This window comes from Danio rerio, chromosome 5 (assembly GCF_052040795.2).
Source record: "Danio rerio strain M-AB ecotype USA chromosome 5, GRCz13ab, whole genome shotgun sequence".
NCBI classification, from domain to species: Eukaryota; Metazoa; Chordata; class Actinopteri; order Cypriniformes; family Danionidae; genus Danio; species Danio rerio.
This window is the reverse complement of record NC_141025.1, coordinates 21,637,316-21,663,004: the sequence shown is the minus strand read 5'-3', so window position 1 is coordinate 21,663,004 and position 25,689 is coordinate 21,637,316. Positions and strand designations below refer to the sequence as shown.

Sequence of the window (25,689 nt, the reverse complement as noted above, 5' to 3'; positions counted from 1 at the left end):
TTTCAGTATGATCAAACTAATGCCATTTACTTGAAGTGCTTTTTAAAGCATAAATATAGTTAAATAAGTTTTCAGATAACCCTTTAGTGCCAAAGCTTGTTTTTTAGACAGAGGACGTAGAACCAAGATAAACATGCATCTGATCTGTCTCTCTCTTTCTCTTTTGCTTCTCTGCATGTGCAAGAAAACACACTGAAAGAGGAACATCTTGACTTATCATTTGTGTAGCCAGATAATGCTAGAAAAACAAATCAGGCAAATAAGCCCTTACACCGTATAAAGTTCTGAGTTCCACACAAGTTCTTCATGTTGTGAATAACAAAAAGTTTATCTTAATATCTTATCTTATCTAAGTTTATTAATTGTTTTTACAATTTTTATTGGATTAAACACGAAGCAATTAAGTTGTCCCCCCCAAAAAAACTTATGAACTGTGTGGATTCAGCTCATCTTAAATAAGTAGTTTGAGCAAGCAAGCAAAACATTTTTTAAATGTCTCAAAGCAACATTCCAAACATGAATATTTAGCCAAAAATTAACATTAAGGGCTGATCTTTTTAATCCATTAAATGCAGCAAACTCAAAAATATGATCACAAGTTCATTGGAGCCCCTGCCTAAAATCTAAAAGGCAACCATATTATTTCTTTCTTAAAGATCCAATTTATGCTTTGTATTTTATATACGCAAAAATGACTTTTGCTGCTTGTTTAAGCTACTTATTTACATGAGTTGATGCAACACAATTCTTAAGGCTTTTTGGCAGCAACTTAATTGTTTTATCTTCAATCCACTTAAATTTGCTAAAACAATTAGGTTAACTTAATCGTTTTGTGTTGGGACAGCATGAAGTAATTGTTTGGAACCCTGCATTAGTTCATATCACTTGACTCCCCCACCCCCAAACTCTTAGTATTAGATTAATTGATTTACACTTTAATTATTTTTATTTTATGTTATTTGTTTTTTGTTTTTTAATAGCATTTTATTAATTTATTGTAATCAAGTTTAATTACGATTTTAGATCTTTTATCTTTTAAAATTGGTCAAGTTTTTATAATTTATAAATATAATTTATGAATAGTATAATTATTATGTTTATAGTAATAATTATTTTTAAAATAATAGTTATATTTAGTGTATGCTAAGTTGTTTATCTCTCTTTTTTTCCTCTTATTTTAATTGTATTTACGGTGGTCGAGAGAGCGTAATGTGCTACAATTTAAGTAAACACAGGCAACTAGGAAAAAAGCATCAGCAAATTAAGATTTTAAGAAATTAAGAAAAGATCTTCATCCGTTTGACAGCAAACATGCTGCAAATCCCCACAATGCAAACACAAAAAAAACCGCTGCATTTTCTCACAACGCAAACAAATTAATAAAACATACAGCATTGTCATACACTGCAAACAAATTAATAAATGCGCTGCATTTTCCCACAACACAATCAATTTAAGAAAACGTGCTGCATTTTCACACAACACATAGAGAATGGAAGACAACAGAAATGTTTCAAGGGGACCCAAAAACGTGACAGACAACACTGTGAATTTTGCTCAGTGAAGTTGTAGTTGATTGTTAATTTAACATCCTGATCCCCTTGTCTTGTGTGTTTTATTAGTCTAAATAACCATAACCCAAATAGCCGGATCCTTCACGTTTTAGGATCTGCTTGAAACATTTCCGTTGCGTTCAGTGTTATTTGAAAATGTGAGAAAATGCAGCACATTTTATAATTTGTTTGCACTGTGAGAAAATGCAGTGCATTTTTTTTTTTTTTTTTTTTTGTATGCATTGTGAGGATTTGCACTCAAACGGATGAAGATCTCAAATGGATACATAACATGTCTGGCACATGTTTTCTTAAATTGCAGCATGTTAAGCTCTCTCGGCCACCATATGTATTTGTATAAAAATATCTGCGCACTCCCTAACACTTAATCCCCCACCCACAAACATGATTAATTGGATTCACAAAAATAACTGGTTGCAAACTATTTAAATGGGCTGATTTTAAACAAATAATTTAAGTTAAACACTAAATTCGATTTGTTTGTTTGAATTCAGCTCATATAAATAGTTTGCAAGCAGTTACCTTTCAAATTTAGTAAATCCAATGAATATTTTTTTTTTCAGTGCTGAGTGCAGTGCAGGGTGCCCCATTTTGAAAACTCATTATTTTTAAATGCTGTTGTCATGTTTAAAGTGTGAAAAATGTGATACTTGGCATGCATGTTCCTCTATTATAGTTTCAATTTGCTTCTTACCATGCCAACTAGCATATGATTCTTTCCTCAGAACGTCACACTAAACAAAACACAGAACCATTTCAAAATATCAGCAAATTTAGCTTCTTCCTTTTGCACTTATTCATCATTTTACCATCCTCTGTCATCATGAATCAGATCCTTCACTTTGTGGGATAAAAAGAAAATGAGCTCTTGTGTTTTATTTTCGTTCCCTCCTCTGATGAGAATCACCATAAAACCACACTCTGTTTTTTGAATCCGAGTAAGTGTGCCATTATTTTATTTTGCACAATTTTTTGAATCCGAGTATTATTATTATTATTATTATTATTATTATTATTATTATTATTATTATTATTTTATTTTGCACAATCAGCCAATATCTGCTATGTTTTTGGCACATGTCAGTTTTTTTGCACTTAGGCTCCATCTGACAATGTGTCACTGTAAGATGGTATATTTCAAGTTAAACTCTCGTTCTTTCTTCATCAGAGTGGCCAGAGTTTGTGAAGAACTACGCTCCATGGTGGGCTTCCCACACACTGGACTGGCTCAAATATGGAAAGAAAGTTCAAGTGGTGCACTTTGAGGATTTAAAACGGGACCTTTTCTCTCAGTTAAAAGGCATGGTCATCTTTCTGGGCCTGGAAGTGTCAGAGGATCGCCTTCTGTGTGTGGAAGGACAGAAAGATGGCAACTTTAAACGCTCGGGGCTGAGAAAGCTGGAGTATGACCCTTATACAGTGGAAATGCGTGCCACCATTGACAGGCTTATTAAGACTGTGGATATGGAACTAAGAAAGAGGAACCTGTCTGGTGTGCCTGATGAGTACAGGCCCAGATGATACTCACCATTTAGCTTTTTAGCTTTTTTTCACAACACACGTTTTTAGATTTCAGTTTGTCAGCCATGTATGCACGCTTCCTTGTCACAGAAAAAAAAAAAGTTACAAGGTAAATGAGCCTTTTTTTTGCAATTCTGACTGACTTTCTGGCAATTGGTAGTTTACATCTCACAATTTTGAATAATTCAAAGAAACTGTGAGAATTTCATGATTTAAATGTAGAATCGCATGCTATAAACAATTGTGCAAGATTAGAGAGATTCACTCAGAATTAAGGTAAAAAAAAGTCATAATCGCAAGATAAAACAAGAGATTTCTTGGAATTTTGGGTTGTAATTGTGAGGTTTATTTTTAGAATTAGAAGATATAGACTCAATTCTGAAAAAAAAGGAAGAGTTGCGATATGTGGCGGTATGATGCTTTTCCTTTTTGCACTAGCAGCTGAACGCTTACCTCTGTATCGCCGGCTTTCCCACTGTTACCAGTTTGTCCGGTGGCTCGCAACGTACATCATCGCCTTTCCCGCTGTTATCACGCTGCAAACATCAGACGACTTGCGTCGCAGAGAAGAGTTGACCACCATGACGGGGTTAGAGTTCGGCGAAGAATGGTTTCAGAAAGCAGATAAGACAAAAACAAAAGCTAAAAAATAAAATAAATAATATAAAATAAGTTTCTGGAGTTCAACACACTGTCGGTTGCAATTAGGGAAGTTGGTGGGCACTGGTCAATCGATTGTTTTCAAAACACTATCGGTTGGGTTTAGGGAAGGGGGTGGGTGGAGTGATCGCTTGGTTGGTCAGTCAGTCAGTCGTCAGTGGTCTCTGGTGGATTTGCGTAAGAAGAGATGACACTCGCAAGAGTTTAGATTTAAGATCTAAAAAAGCATACACAGCGGCATCTGGTGGATTCGGGAAAACAAAAACTGCAAAAAACACCTCCTGGGACGTATTTGGTGCTCTCCAGAAAAGTATATTGGGCTACGTTTTCAAAATGAGTCTGGGTTGGAATTGCAAGATAAAACAAGTATTATTGTGGAAAAAAACTTGAGAATTGCAAGATTTAAATTTAGAATTGTAAAATGTAAACTCAGAAATCTGAGGTAAAAAGTCAAAATTGCAAGATAAAACATGAATTCTGGGAGGGAAATCGTTGGAATTGTGAGATTTATATTTAGAATTGTTCAGAATTCCTGGGTAAAAAGTCAGATTTGTAAAATAAAACAAGTATTATGGAGGAAAAAACATGACCGTTGCGAGATTTAAATTTAGAATTGCAAGATATAAACTCAGAAATCTGAGGTAAAACATCAGAATTATAAACTCAGAATTGTAAAATGTAAATTCTGTGGGAAAAAAACTTCAGGTGATTCTTATTTCTTTTTCAGAATCTCACAATTATGTTTTTGTCCCACAACTGCAAGAAAAAAGTCAGAATTGACATATTAAAAATCCCAATTATCTTTTACATTTGTTTATCCTGTTGCAGGCCTTTACAGCGATACCATTTTCCTTAGAATATGAAATTGCTTATCATTCTTCTTCTTGTACAGTATATTTTTAAGAATGAGTTGTATTGCACAAAAAAAAACATCATCCTGTCAAAAATAATACACTAAGAAGTGGGCTTGTGCAATGGTTTGCCGCCAGTTGTCTGACGTTCAGTTTATTTTACGTCAATCGTCTTTAAGCCAGTATAAGTGTGTGTGCAAACCACATATTCAGCTTGTTATCTTGGGCAATGACTGTTCATGCTTTAAATGAGAGTCTTCTGCCATTTGAGATGTCAGGAATAACTTTCTGGATGGAAACTTCACATCTGTTTTTCATTTGCTTTACTTCCTCTTCTGGACTATACTGCGATGTTGAGGAATTTAAATCCCAGCCTGTGTTCCCAACAGTCAGGACATTGTCTTCATGATGTTTGTTCAGTCAAGCGGTGGACTACAAAAATCATTACAGCATCTGTATTCCTTAAATGCATGGACAACTCAAAAACATGTTATTTTCAGTAATATACAGGTGTGTGTGTATAGTCCATTTGGGCTATTACATGTGAAAGCAATCGAGTTTCTCTGTTTATCCATTGAGGTGTGGACAGTTCTGCATCGGATCATTTCTCCAAGTTAAATGATTTACGTTTAGTTTTTTTTCACTTTGGTTTTTACATAAATTGCAGTGGTCGTTTAATGATAATAATAATCTTGTGTTCGGAGTGTGTGAAATGGCGGCGGTAATTGATACTTTTTTTCTATTTTGTAATTACAGTGCATCTGTTAGTGAGGTGCTGTAATAAAAAAATGAAAATACTGTCATTCATTTATAACACTTGACCACAAACTAGTCTTATTTTGTTCAAAAATATTTTTCAATAGCCAAAAGTACATTGTATGAGTCAAAATTTTACCATTAAACCAATTAAGTAAATGTCCTGTCCCACAAAAATACTTTGTTCATTTCCTAGTGTAAAAGAAATCAAAACCTAATTTTGTGATTCGAATTATGCATTGCCAAGAAGTTAATTTGCACAACTCTAAATACTTTACTTAGTATGCCTGTATAGATTTAATTTTTATCCCTGTATTCCAGATTTTCAAATAGCTGTTTACTATTTTAATATTGACCAATCATAATAAGCCATACATCAGTGCAGAGCTTATTTATTCAACTTTCATATGATGTATATAAAGTGGTGTGAAAAAAAAGTGTTTGCCCCTTACTGATTTCTTCTTCTTTTTTTTTGCATGTTTTTCACACTTGAATGTTTCAGATCATCAAACGAATTTTAATATTTGTCAAAGATAACACAAGTAAACACATTATGCAGTTTTGAAATGAAGGTTTTACTATTAAAGGAAAACAAAATCCAAAACTACATAGCCCTGTGTGAAAAAGTGTAGAAACAGCAGTTTATTACACCTGAGTTCAATTTCTCTAGCCACACCCAAGCTAATGAAGTCAAAGTCAAAGTACTGACCTGAATTCAATTGAGTTGCTGTGGCAAGACATTAAAAAGGTTGTTTATGTTTACAAACCCTTCATTGTGGCTGAATTGCAGCAATTCTGCAAAGATAAGTAGGATCAAAATTCCTCCACAGCGCTGTAACATTCATTGCAAGTTATCAACAATGCTTTTGTTTTGCAGTTGTTGCTGCTATTAGTGACCCAATCTGTTATTAGTTTTTGAGGGCAAACACTTTTTCACACAGGGTAAACTATGTAGTTTTAGATTTTGATTTCCCGTAATAATAAAAATCTTCATTTCACTTAATTTAAAATAATCCTGGTGTTTATTTATGTTATCTTTGACTAATAATTACATTTTTGATGATCTGAAACAACCCTGCAGGTACACAACATCAAAAGGCGTTAATATTTGGTTAGATTTAAGCCGTGGCGTCAGGAGACCAATATTCAGCTTTTAAGGACAACACTATTTTGATGTCCAATAACGATAACAAATTACGCTGATATTTGGTTGATTTTAGGTTGTTGGAAAGTGACCAAAACCCAACGTCTAATAGATGTCATAGTGGTAACGTCCACACAACGTCAAGGGTAACATGATTAGATGTTGATATTTGGTTGATTTTATGTTAGACATTGGACATTGACAATGGCCTGATGTTGGGTTCTGACGTCAACCTGATTTTCATTTACAAATAAAATCCAATGTCCCTGGACCAATATGAAGTTATACCCCATGTTGTGCCTGTGTCCCGTGCCTGCAGGGAAGAGACAGACTTGCAAAAAAAATAAATAAATAAGAACTCTTTTTCACACTTTTCAAACATTTTAACACCACTGCATCTCAATTTAAAAGAAATTGACACTTATATCTGGTTTTGTGGTCCAGGCAGGTTCTCATATGTTTTGGACTAACATAGTCTCTAAGAACAAAGCATTTATATGAGAAGAAATTAAATACACAGCACACAAATCCCTTTAGACAAAACCCTTTTCACTTTTCCAAAGATGTTTACCCATTTGTGTATTGTTTTAGACTATAAAAGTAGTTGCAATTTGTGCCATGTGAGGTGCATTGAGACATTTTTCATTTCCTTTGAAAATTTTAAAAAGACAAAATCAGCAATTCCTCCTAAAATGTCACCATACAAATGTTCTTTGTAGAAATGTGCAGAATTTTTCTCTTTGTTATCACAGAAGTTCTTTTTTTATTCTGAGCATCAAATTATAATTTATAAAAACTATAATTTAGAAATAAGGGGTGGAAGGAAGTATAAAGCAGAGTGCTAAAAAAGATTTATAAAAAGCACTTCACTAAACTTCTTGTCAGCTAGAAACCCAACGAATAACACTCAATATGTAAATACACATATATTTTTGTAATGCTCACACGGAGAATGACTTTAAAACAGAGAAGTATGATCCTATATTTTTGAAGAGGCTTTTAAATTTGAGCATTACTCTACCTGCTTCTTATTTCAAAAAGGAACAAAACTGAAGTGTCTTTCTGAATGTATTTTGTATGGAATGAATGTAAGGAATTTCTACCAAATGAAGAAAATCACCAAGTAGTGTTGCCAGCAATGCAAAGCAAATTAAATAATTATTGAAGACTTTTTTTTTTTTGGTTTGTTAAAATTGTGAGCTGAGAGAACTGTGTGGACTTGAGGAAAAGTATTGCACTTGTTTGGATGATATGTGAGATGTCCTGATCAATAAACTGTAAACCCCCAAACTCTCAAAAGAGCAGCATTCATGTATTTACTGTATTTATAGAAACACCAGTTTTTCAATCTTACATTGAAATGATAATATATCATTTCATATATACAGAGAGATCTTTATTATATGTAGTTTATTCATTCATTCATGTTCTTTTCGGCTCAGCCCCTTTAATAATCTGGGGTCACCACAACGGAATGAACCGCCAACTTATCCATCACATTTTTACGCAGCGGATGCCCTTCCAGCCGCAACACATAACTGGGAAACATAGATAGTTTATTATTTCAATGTAAGATTTAAAAGTGTGTATTTGTGATAACTAAGGTAATAATGTTGTAAATATTGTTTATTGTTTACTGCTATTAATTTGGTTTTGCCTGTACAGTACTGTATGTGTTTTAGACTCCTAAAGTGACTAGATTTTACGAATCACCAAAACCACAGTTTCAGCTACAAATCTTAAAGGGGTGGTCCGCTATTATATCATATTTTAAACTTTAGTTCATGTGTAGTGTAGATGTGTGAACATAAACATAGGTGGAATTAGGGATTTGGGGGCCCTAAGCAATTTCAGCCACGGGGCCCAAAAAGTCCTAAAATGCACCCTTTCTACTTTTATTTCATTTTTATTTTGTTTTTTTTATTTTTGTTTTTTTTTGTTTTTTTATATCACTCAAATGTCTTTTCTACATTTTATCTTAATGCAATCTCTACATTTTAAATGTTTAGTTTTTATTAAGATGATTTTTTATTGAAATAAAGTTTTTTTTTTTTTTTTTTTTTTGTCTGCTGGATTGTTCCATGATTGGGAGTTGTGGACAAATTTGTGCAGATGTAATAATATTATTGCATTTTATAATATTATTATTACATAACATTACATTATTATAATAATATTACATTTTATTTTATGTTAAATAGCATTTAATTTTGTTAAGAATATTTGTTTGACTCTCACCATACAAATTATGATAGAAAACAGTGTTAATTATAGTTGATACAGTAGGTAGAATTTATACCTTTAGGTATTTATTGGGGCCCCTAATCGCCCACTTACCTTGCTTATTGGTTTAGTCTGCCCCTAAACATAAACAATATCTGAATGTAATATGTATGAAGTTGGCTTTTACAGAGTTAGCTTAGCAATGTCTACAGCAATGTTGTAATGTTATAGCAGAGAAAGCAAAAATGGCGTCCAAATGCTGCTATTTCCACAGAGCTTGCTCTGTTTTTGCATTTGGGCTTCTAGAGGACACAAGACAAAGAGAGACGTGCTTACAGTTTAATTATGTTCCAGAAATGTATTTTAAAAACAAAGAATATATATATATATATATATATATATATATATATATATATATATATATATATATATATATATATATATATATATATATATATATATATATATATAGCTAGCATTTGATAAAGGACAGCTTTCAGAATATCTCCCAGTTCAGTGCAGGATTCAGCTAAAAACTCAAAGAAGGAGCAGCTCCAACTATAATGGAAGAAGCTGTGGATTGTGAGCCACAACCTGTAAGTATTTTTACTTGTTCAAATTGATCTATTAAATGCATAGTGTATAGTCAGTTAACGGTATGTTGTAGCAAGGACGTAAACAAGGATAAAAACAACAGGAAAGGCTGTTTGGCAATTGGCAATTGTTAACAATTTAGCTACAAATTCATATTTATCCATAAATAAATGTTTATCCATCTGTAAACACCCACAATTTTTACCAGCGTTGCAGTGTCTCTCTATGTGGCCGCTTTCCTAGTGTTTTACATCTCAAATAACAAACTCACAAAAGATATGTGAACAGTTCACATTAATTACACCTGCTTATAACTCAAATATATAGAAATATAGAAAGACACTTGTCAGGTTTTATTTTAAAGAGCAAACGGGATGTTCAGCTGTGTCCTTTTCAATTTCGGTCTGATTCAGGCTCAAACTGATACGGCTAACAGCTATTCTGACTGACAATATGTACATGGCAAAGTTCTTGCTAGTAGAGCTGTGTTGCTTCCTGGTGACTTCGATCCAATCAGCAAGCTACATAATGTTGGCTGACCAATCATAGCCTCTTGAGGACAAGCTTTTAGAGAAACTAGGAAATATGACAGTGGTTTTCATGTTAGCTGAGTATCTGTATAAAATTAAAGTAGGATATATGAAAATAAACGTAAATCTTTACAAATGAAGCATGAGCACACATTACTTTGCATCGTATAAACACAACCAAGCCTTATACACTCTGGACCACTCCTTTAAGGTTCTGATGAAAATAGTTACCAACATGTTTAATGGCCTGAGGGTGAGTAAATGTTCATTTTTGGGGGAACTATACCTTTGAGTACTTCTTTTAGTTGAAAGTGCTGTTAATTACATTAACATTTAATTCAGCAGATGCTGTTATCCAAAGCAACTATCTGAACACACCTGGAGCAGTTCGAGTTCAGTGGCTCACTCAAGAGACTCACTTCATGGTATTGAGGGTGGAAGAGAGTGCTAGATATTGACTTTAACCTTCAATCACAAAGTCCAACAAAGATCCACAAGTCCAGCTCTCTGACCAGTAGTTCCTTGCTGCTCCAGTGGCTGGTTCCATGGAGAATGGTAAGACTTTCTGTTTTCACAGCCAGTGTCACTTTAATGACTGTTAACATAATATTTTAATAGTCTAATACACTAGTGAAATGTTTCCTATTGTCAGGGTTTAATGTGTTCAGTAATCAAACATACATTTTCATGCAGTTTCTTTCAGAAGGCAACCATACTTTCTAGAAAGACTTAGATTTTAGATGTTATAAAACATATAGGCAAAAGTTTAAAGGCAACCAAAGAACCACATATCTGTCAGGAAATCATGATCTCTTATCACTGGTTTTATGCTGTTTTACACAGGAAGTGTGATACTATCCGTATAAAGTGCCGTTTTGATAACATTAATACACACAGTCATATGAACAGTTCAGGCTACACTGCTGATTCTGTTTACTTAAATAAAATGAACCACTATGGCTTACTTAAAAGGTCAGTGCTCCCAAAATAAAAAAGGACTCCTCATTTCCTGCCAGTTTCCAAATTCCTCTTTGAAATTTCTCTTGTTTTCAATGGAAAAAAGAAACAATAAGTGGAAAAGGAGTAATGTGTACTGTTCCTTTAATCCATCTTTGCCCAAATGTTCTGAATATTTTCATGCATTTAGCCTTGTTAATGATGTCCTATATGAATATGTTTTGCATTTATTTTCTCCAGGTTTTAGATTTTTTTAAATTATGCGGCAAGTTGCCGTTGAGCAAATATGTTGTATGCACTTTTAATGTAAAATTTGGATAGGAGGAGAACATTGGACTTTCAAACTTAAAAAACAGCTTTGAACAAATCAATTTATATTCATGAATAATTTATAATATTTAAAAGTAGAAAACTATTTAATGTAAACCACCAAAATGTATCTGTTATATAATTTCATGAAATGAAAACACTAATAAGAACATAACTAATCCAATCGTCTTAAAGTGATGAAACACACACTAGCTTCCTCAACAGACAAAAGTATGTCAAAAAGTTAAATGAAAAGTTTATATTAAAGTAAACTAATCAGTTAAAGGGATAAGTTTTTTTATGTTGTATTATAAAAGCAAAAACATTAAACAGGACCAATAACCTTGATTTATGCACTTATTAACATATTATTCTCTAAGTTTCCATTATTTATGCTAAGGTATTTGCCCATCAGCAACTATAGTTACTGCTTGGATATTTAACAAAGTAATCAAAAAGACTATAGATCTCTGGAAAGATTGGTTTTGTTCATATGAATCTAGATACCTTCATGATTATATTGATATTTGTGAAATATAATGTTTAGTAGCATAAAAATTGCCTTTATTTGGGAGGGTTTGCCTCCATTTTGCATCCTACAATTAGTAGTAGGCAGCTGAAGGCCTCATGTGACAGGAAGTAAATCAATTACTTTTTTTAGTTCTTAAAATTTCTTATTTGGTTGTTTGTTTGCATGTCATCGAGACATTAAACATGAATAGCATGTAGAAAATTACTTAGAAAAGGAAAATGGCATTATAAACCTTGGCAACTATATTTGTCGGTGGGCTTATGTGACCTGAAACAAACCCCTCAAGGCAGTTTTTTTGGCTGGCATATGGATAGCATGGTTGCTTGGTTTTATACAGTAGATTGTCTCACTGTGACCAATATAACGTGCAGTCTGCAGCTCTGTATCGTAGACTATTTCGGCGCAATGCACTGCAAATCTAGTTTGTGAAGATGAACTGAAACAATCATATGGGTATATTTAGCAAAATGAGTAAACATCTTTCCAGACACATTCAAGAAGCATTTTTAGAGACAAAATATTTATTCTAGTACGACTTCTGCACTTTTACAAAATTTTGTTACAATCACTAAGGCTGTACAATTGTTACAGTTCTTCTCAACTGCTAAAACAATAAACCGTATTGTCCGAACCAAATGCTCAGTTGACTGAACCCACTGATTCCCACTGAATCAATTGGCAAAACCATGCGTACTTTTCACCTGTTTAGACTCAACTTGCCAACACATTTTCATTGTGATGTACCAGTGCTGCATAATGGTGAGCACAGGTGACAAAAGTCAAAGACATTTAATGCACAGGTGTCACCTCTTGAACATAACTCAAAACTGATCACACTTGTGGCTAATGATGTGAAGGAACATATACAGTAATCCAGTTCAGAGGGCACTAGTTTGTGAGGCCCTACCATAGATCGAAATCTAAAGAAAGCATTCGTGTGAGAGAAGGTTGAGGTGGTCGCCAAGACAAAGAACAGTAATATCTGATGTGATGGACCATGTTCTTGTCCATGGTATAAGCATGAGGGAGACTGGACAAAGGGTACAACCAAACATCATTCACTGTGTCCAGCAAAATGTAAAGATTTAGAGAAGAGAACAGGTAAAAACATTTTTGACATTATAGTAATTTATAATCTAGTGTCTATAGTATATACACTATAGTATAGTATGTAAATGTTGACAGCAATTACTGTATGACATACTATAGAGCTGGTAAGTCTCTCAACACATGGGCAGTCAGATTTGTGGTCAAATATCAGGCAGATGGTCAAAAGGCAGGCAGCAGACAACGTAAATAAATGAAACCCTGTCAAAAACAAGGCAAGGCAAATCCATCGTAATGTTTACAAAACTGTTCAACAAGACTCAGCAACTCTGTGTGTGTGTGTGTGCGCGTGTGTGTGTGTGTTCTTTAAAATCGTAGTAATAAGTTCATGAGTGGCTTCAGCTGTGAGTGTTTGCAATCAGACTAGATCTAGGCCAGGTGTATGAGTGGCGCATGACTGGATCTTTTAGTTCTCTTGCTCGCAGATTTGTAGTTCTTCAGTGATCTGCACAGGCTGAATTGCTAGTGATCGTGACAGATGTGGCATGCCAGTATTTTTCCACATAGTGTTTAGTGACTTTTCAGTAGTGTTTTTAATTTGGATTGACTTGGTGCACGATTTGACAACATAGTTCAGTTTTAAGCACAGATTGATCTGTTTTGAGGTGAAAGTTTGGTTTTGCAAGAAGAGTCTGAGGTTTTGTCAATGTAGCTTGAAAATTGGATTTTATGTTCACAGTTTAGAGAAATGAGAGCAACTTTCAAGAAATGTGTCTTAGCAATTAAGAAAAGCTGTAATGTACTGTGCCTTCTCTTTGTTGTTTGTGATTTAGAAGAGAGCAGCATTGAACTAGCACACATTTTCATCTTTAACTAATGGTGAACCAAACATGTCTAAATGGACATTTCTTTGAAAACTAGACAGTAATTACAATTATAATGCTCTGCAATAACATTTATACTATGTGCAGATCAGGTTGCAGTATAACACTTATTTTTTTCATATATTCTACTTTAATCACCACAGTTTTCTGAGATCTAGTTTTTTATGCACTTTGCCCCGTTGTACCTTCTATTTAAAGGGTATCTCTTATTAATAATTTTGGTTAGATTTTGGCTGTAAGCCCTGATTGTGCATTTCTGACCTATCAGAGAAGAGTAAACTCAAAGTTATGATCATTCTTTTAATGAATAATAAGAGTTTCTAAAAAATTAGGTGGAATAGATGGAATGTATATATTTTTATACGGCAGGGAAACCATTACATCCTTTAAAACATATTTAGGCATGTTTCAATTTGCATAATATGGAAACTTTATTATTGTAGAAGTCTTCAAAGTCTTAATAAAATGGTATTTTTTATACAATAACTTTTGTTTTTTGTTTTTTAAATCAAAACTGTGTTTGCATTCATTAGAATGTTTACCTCTTTACATGTTAGCTTAGCTGTTATTATTATTATTATTATTATTATTATTATTATTATTATTATTATTATTATTATTATATACATTTTTTATTGTTGTTGTTATTTTTTTACTTAAATTGAACCCAAACATGCAATGAACGTAAGATTAAATAATGGTTAAAGGTTAGAATTTTATTTCTTAAAAATATATAAAAATAAAGAGTTTGTTAGTAATAGTGTTAAAATATGGATATATTGTTAATATATTGTAAATAATATATTGTAAATATGGATATACAGTTGAAACCAGACGTTTACATACTCTGTATAAAAAGGCACATAACCATTTTAAAAAGTCAGATGTTAATGTGACTAAACTTTTTCTCTTTTAGGCAAGTTAAGATTTTTAAATTAGTTTCCGTCATGCTTATTATCAGAATAATGAGAGATATATTTTTAAAGAAATTGTTATAGCTTTTCTTAAAAGTCAAGTTTACATACAATAAAATTATTATGCCTCTGAAAAAACTCAGATGATGGTGTCAAGGTTTTGGAAGTTTCTGATTGGCTATTAGACGACGTTTGAGTTAATTGGAGGCACAACTGTAGAATAGCATTTAAGGAAAACCTGAAACACACTGCTTCCTTTTGTGACAACATGGGAAAATCAACAAGCCAGAATCAACAAAAAAGCCAGATTACAATTTGCAAAATTACACTGTGAAAAAGAATAATTTTAGGAGACGTCCTGTGGTTTGATGAAACTAAGATTAAGTTTGGCCACAATGACCAGTGTTACATTTGGAGGACAAATTGGAAAGGTTACCTAGGAACACCATCCCAACTGTTAAGTATGGGGTTGGCAGCATCATGTTGTGCTGCAGAAGGGACTAGTCCACTTCACAGCATACATGGCATCATGAAGAAAGAACATTATGTAGAAATACTAAAGCAACATCTCAAGACATCAGCCAGGAAATTGAAACTTGGCCACAAATGGGTCTTCCAAACAGACACCCAAGCATGCTGCTAAATGAGTTAAAATGTGCTTTAAGAACAACCGTGTGAATGTTTTGGAGTAGCCATCACAAAGCCCTGATCTAAATCCTATAGAAAATTTGTGGTCAGAGTTGAAAAAGCTTGTGCGAGCACGACAGCCTACAAATCTGACTCAGTTGCACCAATTCTGTCAGGAGGAATGGGCTAAAATTCCTGCAAACTATTGTGAGAAGCTTGTGGAAGGACACCCAAAACATTTGACCAAAGTTATACAGTTTAATAGCAAAGCTAAAAAATACCAAGGGAATATGTGTAACCTTTTGATTGTTTAGAAAATAAAAAAAAAATTCTCTCATTATTCTGACATTAGGCAAATGTAAATCATTTAGGTAATCCTACTGGACATAAAATAGTAAACGCTTAGTATGATTTACCATCAGACATTTAAAAAAAAATAGTTATGTTAGTGTATGTAAACTTCTGGTTTCAACTGTATGTTTATTTTTAGTTTATATTCCAAAGCTGCAAATGAACACATACAGTAATAAAGAATAGATAAAAGAGTGCTAGTGTTTAAAAGTTAGTTAATGTGTTTGATTGTTTGTTTTTAGAAGAGAATAAGTAGACATGTTGTTTCAGACAACATTGGAAAATCCTCAGAATTGATGATTGATGTTGCTTTGAAATTGATTAGGTCTCCTCATTAAGGGCACTCTCAATCTTGGACAGAAAGGAATAGCATTTCTTCTTGAAGTCTTTGGCCATGAATGCGTACAGGAAAGGGTTTAGAAAGCTGTTCACACTGGCAAGAGTAACAGATACTTGTTGGGCTCTGTACATGGCAGTACTGTGCTTAGTTTGGCTCAACTCTACAACAGAAACTATGTGAAAAGGTAACCAGCAGAGGAAAAAAGCTGTGATCAGTAACGTCATGATCTTGTAGGGCTTAGTAAATTTGGATATTTGGTTTGATCTAAGTTTACAAATCAGGTTAAAGTAACAGGTGAAAATGATCAGGAATGGAATCAGAAGCCCAAAAGTGAAGCGTATGAACACAACGGTACTGTGGTCATGCTTATAATCGGAATAACATATCACTACTGGTGGAACATCTGCAATATTTCTGAAGTAGGCAGATGGAATGCTAAACAAAGCAGACACAAACCAAACCAACAAAACCACTAAAGATGCTTTCTGGACGTTGCGTCGAGTCTGGGCCCAGACAGGAAACTTGACGGCGATGCAGTGATCCACACTAATGATGACCAGGATGAAGATGCTGCTGTACATATTGAGGTTCATAACAAATGAGGTGAACTTGCACATGAAGAGGCCAAAGATCCAGGTGTCCATAACTATTCTGCTGATGCTCAGAGGCAGAGTAGAGCAGAAAATGAAGTCAGACAAAGCCAGGCTCAGGTACCAGGTGGTGTTCACTGACTTCCTCATCTTAAAACCAGTAATCCAGATCACCGCACCGTTTCCAATGATGCCGAGAAGGAAAATGATCACATTAATAATCACTATGATCACACATAATGCATCCTTGCAGTGAGAAGCTTGGAAATCCTCAGGTTGCTTAGCATCTGTTTTGTTTGTATGAATTTCTACCAACTTTATAATTTCGCCGTCATCATATTCATAATCTGGTGTTGAATACATTTTGTCTTTTACCACTGAAGAGGAAGTAGAGATCTGTAAGAAACCAACAGGCAAAGTATTAAAAAAGTAAAGCGAAGTCATTTCACAGTTTATGAAAATAAATAGGCCGAGCAAAATCATCATGGCACATTGACAAAAGCAGAACAAAGTATGTTTAGCTTTCTCAATAACATGAATGTGATTGTTGCAATGATTTTTTTAAAACACTGATTTATGCATGTATAATCGAGGATTAAAAACAACTGACTGCCACTAAACCTTCCCCTAAACTCAGATCCTGCCCACAGCTCACAATTTAACTCGAACTCTAATTTTAGCTTTCACCCCTTTGCAAAGCCCTGGCCTCTTTCTAACTTTCCAGCATGTCTTCAGTATCAGCCACGCACTGCTCTTTCAATTTGTGCACACCCTAGGGAAATGGTGAACCATTTCTGCACAAATTACATGGTGATCTCAGACAAAAGCAGACATAAAGGTCTGCATTATGCATACAAGGTAAATATTCATGATGTGAGCTTAAAAGAAAACAAAATAAAGATTAATGATGGGAAGTTTGGATCATTTGAATACAAATAAAATGTTACAAATTGATTTCCTCATCCATAATTCACAAACACAAAAACAGTGGCATCTCGAACAAGACAATTATGCATTTATGAATGCATAAAAGACGGAAAAGATCAATTCATTAATTCTAATCTGGGTCTCTCATAGCTTGATCTCGAGTACTTGCGTTTCGAGTCATCTGTTTAGCAAGTGACAACATCGTTGATTGACAGTTGATGATGAGGCCATCCACACAAACGTATCCAGTTCTTTCACCTTCTGGGTTTCAGGAAAAAAACAAATTATATGCCCAGCCTTCCTGGATACCTGCTGTTTGCGTTGTAAGGCCTATACGAGCACATGTTGCAGGTCACATAGCAAGCCTATTAAAAGGGGTGGTTCTTTTTTCTCTGAAAGTGAACCTTTTTGCAGATATTCACTTCATTTTCTATTCAATTTTGAGGTTCAAATACTGTATTTTAGTTATATTTAAAGCACAAATGTTTGGGTTAGCTTGTTGGATGGTTACCATTACCCACACTTTTTGATGCACCAACTTTATATATTTCCTACATTTTTGTCAAAGTGCTCACCATATTGTTAACATGTACCATACATTTAACATGTACATTGGGGAACAGAATATTGGCGTTATGATTGGGCATATCGCATGTTAGTCAGACTACCTGTGGAGGGTCAATTCAAATCAAATCACTTTTATTGTCACATCATCAGCAGCATGTGGTATGATGAGTGAAAAAAAGCTTAGGTGCTGGCTCCAGACAGTGCAAAATACAGCGACAGTGCAAAAATACAACTGATGAAATATTCATAACTGATGAAACTAATTGAGTCATCTGCCAGTATGAGATTTATACTAATGATTCAGGAGTTCACACTTAAGTGATCATTGATTATCAAGCTTGTTTGGCATGCTGTCGAGAGGGGAGTTTGAGCTCAGGTAGATCTCGAAAACTCCCCTGAACTTGCTCTTTAAAAATTTTTTTACTAGGTACATGTCTATGGTGCCGATTTTGATTAGTCAATTAACTTAAATTGCATGTTTTTGGGCGGTGAAAGGAAACCGGGTAACCGAGGGGAACCCACGCAAGCACTCGAGGGAAGTGCAAACTCCACACAGAAATGCCGGCCGTCCTGGCAAGGAACAAAACCCTGCTAGGCAACATCGCTAACCGCTAGGCCACCGTGCCACCCATCTAGGATAGAAGGAGGAGTAAGCGTGGAAGGGAAATTCTTCAAAACGAAGATGGCTGTTTTATGCAACTTAGGGTATTTATAGTGGCTTAGGAATCGTCTGATTGGTGAATCATAATTTGGATAAAGCGGGACCAGCCACAAGCAATCATAAGCATGTGATCCTCTCGAAATTAGTTTAGAATTAAACTTCACTAAAATTAAAATATTTGTCCACTGGTTTGTGCTATGAATGCAATTTCTGTGTGATTCAACTGATTTCAATCATTTTCATAATCAAAATTGCTGTATTTATCATATTTTCTATTTAATTACAGTGTAGGAAGCTTGTTAAGGCAAAAGGTTGCAAACTGGGTTGAGCATGTACATTTTGCTTAGTGTATGCTAAAACCTTACTATTACATTATTTTAATGACAAATTTCTAATAGTACTGCTATAAAACTTTATTTTATATAAAATAATAATAATTAAATGGAGCTTGTTGAGTTTGTTTAGTAAGAAACATATTAATTGAATTAAACTCGATTGCGATTAGCTAAACAGAATCTCTTCTAAAAAAAAAGATGTGTAAGAATCGTATCCTGCCAGGAAGGTCTCAAAAATACTGCACACAAATTCAAAGGACTCCATGCTTGTGTAGTGACTATTTTCAGATGCACATTCAGTGGTTCATAAACACATATAAAATAATTGCATGAGTAAAGTAATCCAAGAACTTCATATATACATAATTGTGTAAACATTTTAAATGTATTTAGGTAAGATGAATATGTGAGAGTGTTTGGGAAATAATTTTTGCTTTTTACATTTGCATTTTAGAATTAAGTTGTGGATTTATGAAGCCTGTTTTGAATTTGTGAACTTTATGAATGCAAATGCATTATTTTTAACACTGATCTGGATCCATATGTCTGCAGCTTTTTTGCGAGGCATATTGAATCGCTATGCATTTCACATTCTGCCTTTGTCTAGTATGTACCTGCTATGTGTATAGAAAGAATGCTGATATGATACATGAAACAATTGGTAGTTCTTGGTGTAGTTCTTCAGCAATGTGCAACTGCTCGATCACTGGGAATCATAATATATATACAGTGAACGGTGGTACCAGCTGACGACCTTGCAGCTGACCCAAAAAGTGCACTGTAGGAGGTGTGACAGGCAGTAACGTAGTTAAGGTAGTTAAGACTTGTTTCGGAAAATTTGAATTCTGGGAAACCAGTGACTACTGTGAAAGCGCAGTTGGCAACAGGCTTGAGGACGATCGGGTAAGACTGATAGACAGCAGGAAAGACTGCATCAGGAGTGGGCGGTTGGTTACCTTGCCCACAAGCTCCTCACAAAGGAGCACCTCAATTGACTACAAGAAAGAATACAAGAAGACAACCCGATGGCCCTCCGAGAGGTGGGGTGGAAGATGGGCCAAATTTTGATGGATCACCTGGTAACTAATGGAATGGATAATGGCAATGAGAAGTCCCTCTGAAAGTGTGCATGTGGATGGCAGAAGGTGACATCATTAAGAGCATTGCAGATACACCAAGGAAGGATGAAGTGCGGGAGGACACCCAACCAGCACAACCGCACTGCTTCAGCAGGTCAGACGGATGGGACCCAAAGCCGTGTAGCAAACCATAGAGCTGCAGGACCCGACAGTGCTAAGAGGGCAATCGTAGTAGAGGCAGGAGGAGAAGAAAAGGCAACCCACGAGAGCGAGACAGGCTTTGCCTTCTTACAAGTCACAGAACCAGGATCAAAATCCAAGTACCCCGAAAGGCTCTGCAAGATTAAGAGGCCAAAGGCAAATATGCAAGAGGAATGGTCCAGGCTCGATGAACACCTCAGTGAAGTATTGCTGCATACTTTGCGAGAAACAGCAGTGCGCTAGCTAGCCATGATGGGAAACATCATTTTTGAGGAGTGCAGAGAGATTTGGAGAATATGCGGTGGAGAAAAAGTCAACCCTGAGATAGAAAGGACGGAGGGAGAGACATATCGAGCTGCTCATATCAGACAGGCGTCATCTGAGAAAGAGATGGAGGAAAGCAGGACCTGAAGAAAACGAAGGGCTTAATCTGTTATGGAAGGACATTAAGCAAAGGTTGTCCAAGCTATGCCGGGCAGAACGGATTAGGAAACAAAACCTTTTCAGGTTTTCTCTTCAGCTGCTTGATGAGAAGTGAAGTGGTAGGCTAGCCATCACGAAAGAGGAGCTGGAAAACCATGTCAAGAGTCAGTATACAGATGCTGCAAAGGAGACACCACTTGGATCACCAGGTTATGTGCCACGACCAGAACCCCCAAAGTCTCCGTTCGATTAATCCCCACCTAGGCTGTGTGAGATTAGAGAGGTCCTCAAAAAGGCTATATCAGGATCAGCACCAGGGCCAAATGGGCTTCCTTAAAATGTATACCAGAAGTGCACAAGAGTGACAAAGATCTTGTAGAAGCTTATGCAGGTTGTGTGGAGGAACAACTCCATTCCAGTAGGGTGGCGATAGGCAGTAGGAATCTTTATTCCTAAGGAGCAGAATTCAACATCTATTAGCCAGTTCAGGAGTATTGCATTGCTGAACGTGGAGGGGAAACTTTTCTTTGCAGTCTTGGCAAGGAGGATGGCCAGCTTCCTCACCAGTAACCAGTACATTGATACGAGTTGTCAAAAAGTTGTCGATTTGGCAAATGCTTATGGCTTGGTGCCACATAAGCTGATTGAGTTTGCATTAGAATTCTTCTATGTGCCAGCTTGCACAATTAACATAATAGGCAAGTATTTCAGCAACTTAAGCATGAGTTTTCTGGTCTATGGCCAATTTACTGGATGGCAGAAGATAGAGGTCAGTATTGCCAGGGGCTGCTCGATTTCTCCTATCCTGTTCGTGACAGCCTTTGAAATAATCCTTATCGGGGAAAGACAGATGGCCAGAGGGCTGATGTCACCATCAGGGAGAAGACTCCCTGTGCTAAGAGGATACAAGGATGATGTTACATCAATACCTCAAACAACACCATGTACAGCAAGGCTCCTTAAGAGCTTGGATGAACTGATTCAATGGGCTAGGATGAAGATCAAGGCAGCAAAGTCGAGGAGCCTGTCAATAAGGAAAGGGGTGAGCGATGACAGGACAGTGTTTACAGCAGGAGGAGAGATTATCCCTTTGCTAAAAGAGCAACCTGTGAAGAGCCTTGGACGAGAGTATACATCAAAGCTCTGCGATAGTCAGATGGGGAAGTTGGTGCAGAAGCAGTTAAGAGAAGGGCTGGAGAAAATCAACAGCAGTCAGCTTCCGGGGAAATTGAAAGTATGGTGCTATCAGTTTACACTATTCCAGTGGGTAATGTGGCCCTTAAAAGTATCAGAAATTTCATCATCCCATGTTAGAAAAATGAACACATTCTCCAACACCTATATTAGGAAGTGGCTGGGCCTCCCACGTTGTTTCTCGGATACGGGCCTATATGGCAATAATGTACTTCAGCTTCCTCTGAAGTCCATCAGCCATGGATACAAGCAAGAAAAGGCTCGTCTTGTGTTGGAACTACAGGAGTCATGAGACAAAGCAGTTAGAAGCGCAGGGGTGACCGTTCACACTGGGCGCAAATGGAGGGCCCAGCAGGAGGTCAATCAAGCCCTTGACAGGCTTCAGCACAAAGGGATAATGGGAAGAGTTCAAACCAGCCGATGGGGAGAGCCATCACAGTTTTGGTCCCAAGCCACAAGGGAGCAGATGAAAGTTATGCTGGAGGAAGAGGTCTCACGAGTGGAGCAGGACTGCTACTTTATAAAGGCTGTTGCACAGGGCAAGCAAGGAACATGGACCAGCTGGGAGGATGTCGTTAACAGGGCCATATCCTGGGCAGATATTTGGAGAACTCCGCAGTCACGGCTGAGTTTTCTCGTAAGAGCAGCATATGGTACCCTCCCCTGCCCCCGTAACCTTTCCCAATGGTTTGGATTTGAGGCCAAATGCCCCCTGTGCGATAAAGCCAATGCAGGCCTGCAACATATCCTGTCGGGATACAATGTTGCACTGGCGCAGGGCCGTTTTAGATGGCGGCACAACCAGGTGCTAAGAAAGCTGGCAGAGCATCTCGAAAATGCAGAGTATGAGCAAACTCAACTTCAGCATGACCTCTGCCAAAGATTAGGTTCCTCAGACCAGGAAAAGGGGGGCAGATCACAGGTACAGAGAGATCAAGGTGCCTGCTCGTGCCTGGAAAGAGGTGGGAGATGCGTGTTGACTTGGACTTTCAGCTCATCTTTCCAACGGAGATCACACTAACAACTCTGAGACCAGATGCAGTGATTTGGTCAGCAGCGGCTAAGAAGGTTCTGGTGATTGAGCTGACTGTGCCATGGGAGGAGGGTATGGCAGCGGCGCATGAGTTCAAGCGGCACAAGTACTCAGATTTAGCAGCAGAATGCAGAGTCGAGGGTTGGACGGCAACAGTACATCCCATAGAAGTTGGGTGCAGAGGATTTGTTGGGAAGTCAGTAATTCATCTTCTCCATGCTGCCAGGGCATCTGGGATGAGTCTGAGGAGAGTTGTTAACGAGTTGGCAGAAGAGGCTGAGAAGCCAAGTTATTGGATGTGGCTACGGAGGAGGGACAAAAATTGGGGTGCGGTACCCTATGAAGGGCAGCTGCAGGGGGTGGCGTGGAGACGTCCCCACAAGCCACTGCCCCCCCACCGGGAGGTGTACTGGGTAGGGGGCGAAACATCAGTGAACGGTGGTACCAGCTGACGACCCTGCAGCTGACCCAAAAAATGCAATGGAGGAGGTGCAGCAGGCAGTAATGACATGCAGGTAGTTAATGTTTCAGAAAATTCAGTTAAAGTCAGTATTATTAGCCACCTTTTTTGTTGTTTTCTTTTAAAAATATTTCCCAAATGATGTTTAACAGAGCAAGGAAATTTTCATAGTATATCTGATATTTTTTTTCTGTAGAAAATCTTTTTTGTTTTATTTCGACTAGAATAAAAGCTGTTTTTAATTTTTTATGAACTATTTTTAGGTCAATATTATTAACCCCTTTAAGCTATTTTTTTCTATAGTCTACAAAGAAACCATCATTATACAATAACTTGCCTAATGACCCTAACCTGCCTAGTTAACCTGATTAACCTAGTTAAGCCTTTAAATATCACTTTCAGCTGTATAGAAGTGTCTTAAAAATATCTAGTCAAATATTATATGCTGGTATCATGGCAAAGATAAAATTACTCAGTAATTAGAAATGAGTTATTAAAACTATTATGTTTAGAAATGTGTTTAAATAAATCTTCTCTCCGTTAAACAGAAATTGGGGAAAAAAATAAACAGGGAGGGGTGTATTAATTCTGACTTTTTAAATAAACTTTCCTTGCCTAATCTAAACGGTGCTTTATTCTGAAAGTACTGCACTGTAGTAAAAGTAAGGCCTCACTACTTCTGTTGTGCAAGGAGCTCTGCAGAAGCCTGTTTTAATCTACAATCTGAACTGTAATGATAATTTGGCTGAAAAGGAAACTTTTCAAAGATCAAATTAGTTCGTCTCTGTAGTTTCAGAACATTGCAGAGGTTATTTCTTATCAATCTTTTTGCATCAGTTAGAACTTGAAGTCCAATAAAATGCAAGTTAACAGAGTTCTGCATTAATATTCCTTGTTTTTCTCATAAAAACTTATTTTTTTATTTTTTTATTTTTTGTGACCTCACATTGTGCTTGGTAATGTGCATGCCTATTTATATGAAGATAATTGCCTAAATTGTTACCTAAACTATTTCACTGTTTAAACCATGCAAAACTCTTTACACACGTTGGACGTTATTCACATGCAAGTGCAACTCACTTTTAAACTACATCATGTGAAAATAATGACTAGCATGTCCATTTAAATGATAAAGGTTTAGTGTTTCTCAGTTTGTTCTCATTTGCTATCGGCCCTGAAAAGATTATTACAATCATAAATGTATTATTTAGACTAGTAGATCCATTTGCAATTTTTCATCATATGCATCTTAACAAGGCACAGCACGTTTAATGGCATCTAAAGTATAACTTACTGTTTCTCAAAATGGCGTTTGCGGTGTTTCAGAGATGTACTTCTGCAGCTGTGTTGTTTCCTCAGACTGAACCAGGGCGGACTTTGGATCTGTAGGGTTGCCTGATCCAAGAAAATGTTCCAGCCACTTGACACCCGTACCAAAGAAAAAAAGATGAATATTTTTCCTCCTTGTCCAATCAGAGGCTCACAGATGGCTCACATATGTGAAAAAACTTGGATTTGGGCGACATTTGCCTGCAGTGGGAATATTAGCCAACATGATATGCTGATGGAAGTTTTTACTTGCTCATTTGCCGTGGTTTCTGAGTTGGGAAGTACTTGTTCAGTTTTCATTTTGTATTTGTAAGAAAAAAAAAACATTTTGACACCTATGTCATGTTATATTCATATTTCATATTGTGCAGCAAAACCATAACCATGGCACCATTTCTAAACATAAAAAACTTTTAATTACTAATTTCTGATAACTGATTTCTTTCTGCCATGATGGCAGTACATAATATTTTACTAAATACTTTTCAAGATATTAACCTTAAAGTTACATTTAAAGGCTTAACTAGGCTAATTAAAGAAGTTAGGGTAACTAGGCAATCCTTTATAAAAGTGGTTTGTTCTGTAGACAATAAAAAAATGCTTAAAGGGGCTAATAATATTGACTTTAAAAAAGACATTTTAGAGAAATAAAGATTAAAAACTGCCTTATTCTTGCTGAAATAAAACAACTAAGACTTTATTGATTGTCTTTGATTGTCTTGAATTTATGATTGTTTGTTTTGAGTTGAGTATTTGAGAGAAAGATGCAAAAGTGTCTGTGGGATCTTATACCCCGCTGCAGTAAGTGAGTCTCTTAGATTTGCATCAAGACTACTTCTACATTAGGTGTCCATCTCTAATGTAGGAATGGGATATAAGGTTATTATAAGTACAGTAATAATAACTAATAAAAGCTAAAAATAGGTTGGAGAGCGTTGCTATTATGTGACTATATTACTGCAATATGGAGCAATTAAGTGTTATTTATTCATTTATTCATTTTTCTTCAGCTTAGTCCTTTATTTATCAGGGGTCGCCACAGCGGAATGAACCGCCAACTATTCCGGCATATGTTT

General features: G+C 36.0%; 3 protein-coding genes and 1 pseudogene across 3 annotated transcripts in view; 2 read left to right on the top strand and 2 right to left on the bottom strand.

Moving 5' to 3' along the window:
- wscd2 (WSC domain sialate O sulfotransferase 2) overlaps nucleotides 1–3,586 on the top strand; it is a 52,295-nt gene extending 48,709 nt beyond the window's left edge. Inside the window, 1 exon segment of the mRNA NM_001109769.1 lies at nucleotides 2,743–3,586. Coding sequence (NP_001103239.1) covers nucleotides 2,743–3,095 — 353 coding nt within the window. The 3' untranslated portion in view covers nucleotides 3,096–3,586.
- The window catches only part of sgsm1a (small G protein signaling modulator 1a), a 766,057-nt gene that overhangs the window by 55,875 nt on the left and 684,493 nt on the right, over nucleotides 1–25,689 (bottom strand). The window lies entirely within an intron of this gene.
- On the bottom strand, nucleotides 13,993–24,646 carry cmklr1l1 (chemokine-like receptor 1 like 1). The gene is made up of 2 exons (XM_087253370.1): nucleotides 24,579–24,646; nucleotides 13,993–16,800 (listed from the first exon to the last, which is right to left on the bottom strand). The coding sequence occupies exon 2, from the start codon at nucleotides 16,765–16,767 to the stop codon at nucleotides 15,796–15,798; it is 972 nt and encodes a 323-aa protein (XP_087109496.1). The 5' UTR covers nucleotides 16,768–16,800; nucleotides 24,579–24,646; the 3' UTR covers nucleotides 13,993–15,795.
- LOC147843937 (uncharacterized) lies at nucleotides 20,079–22,812 on the top strand (annotated as a pseudogene).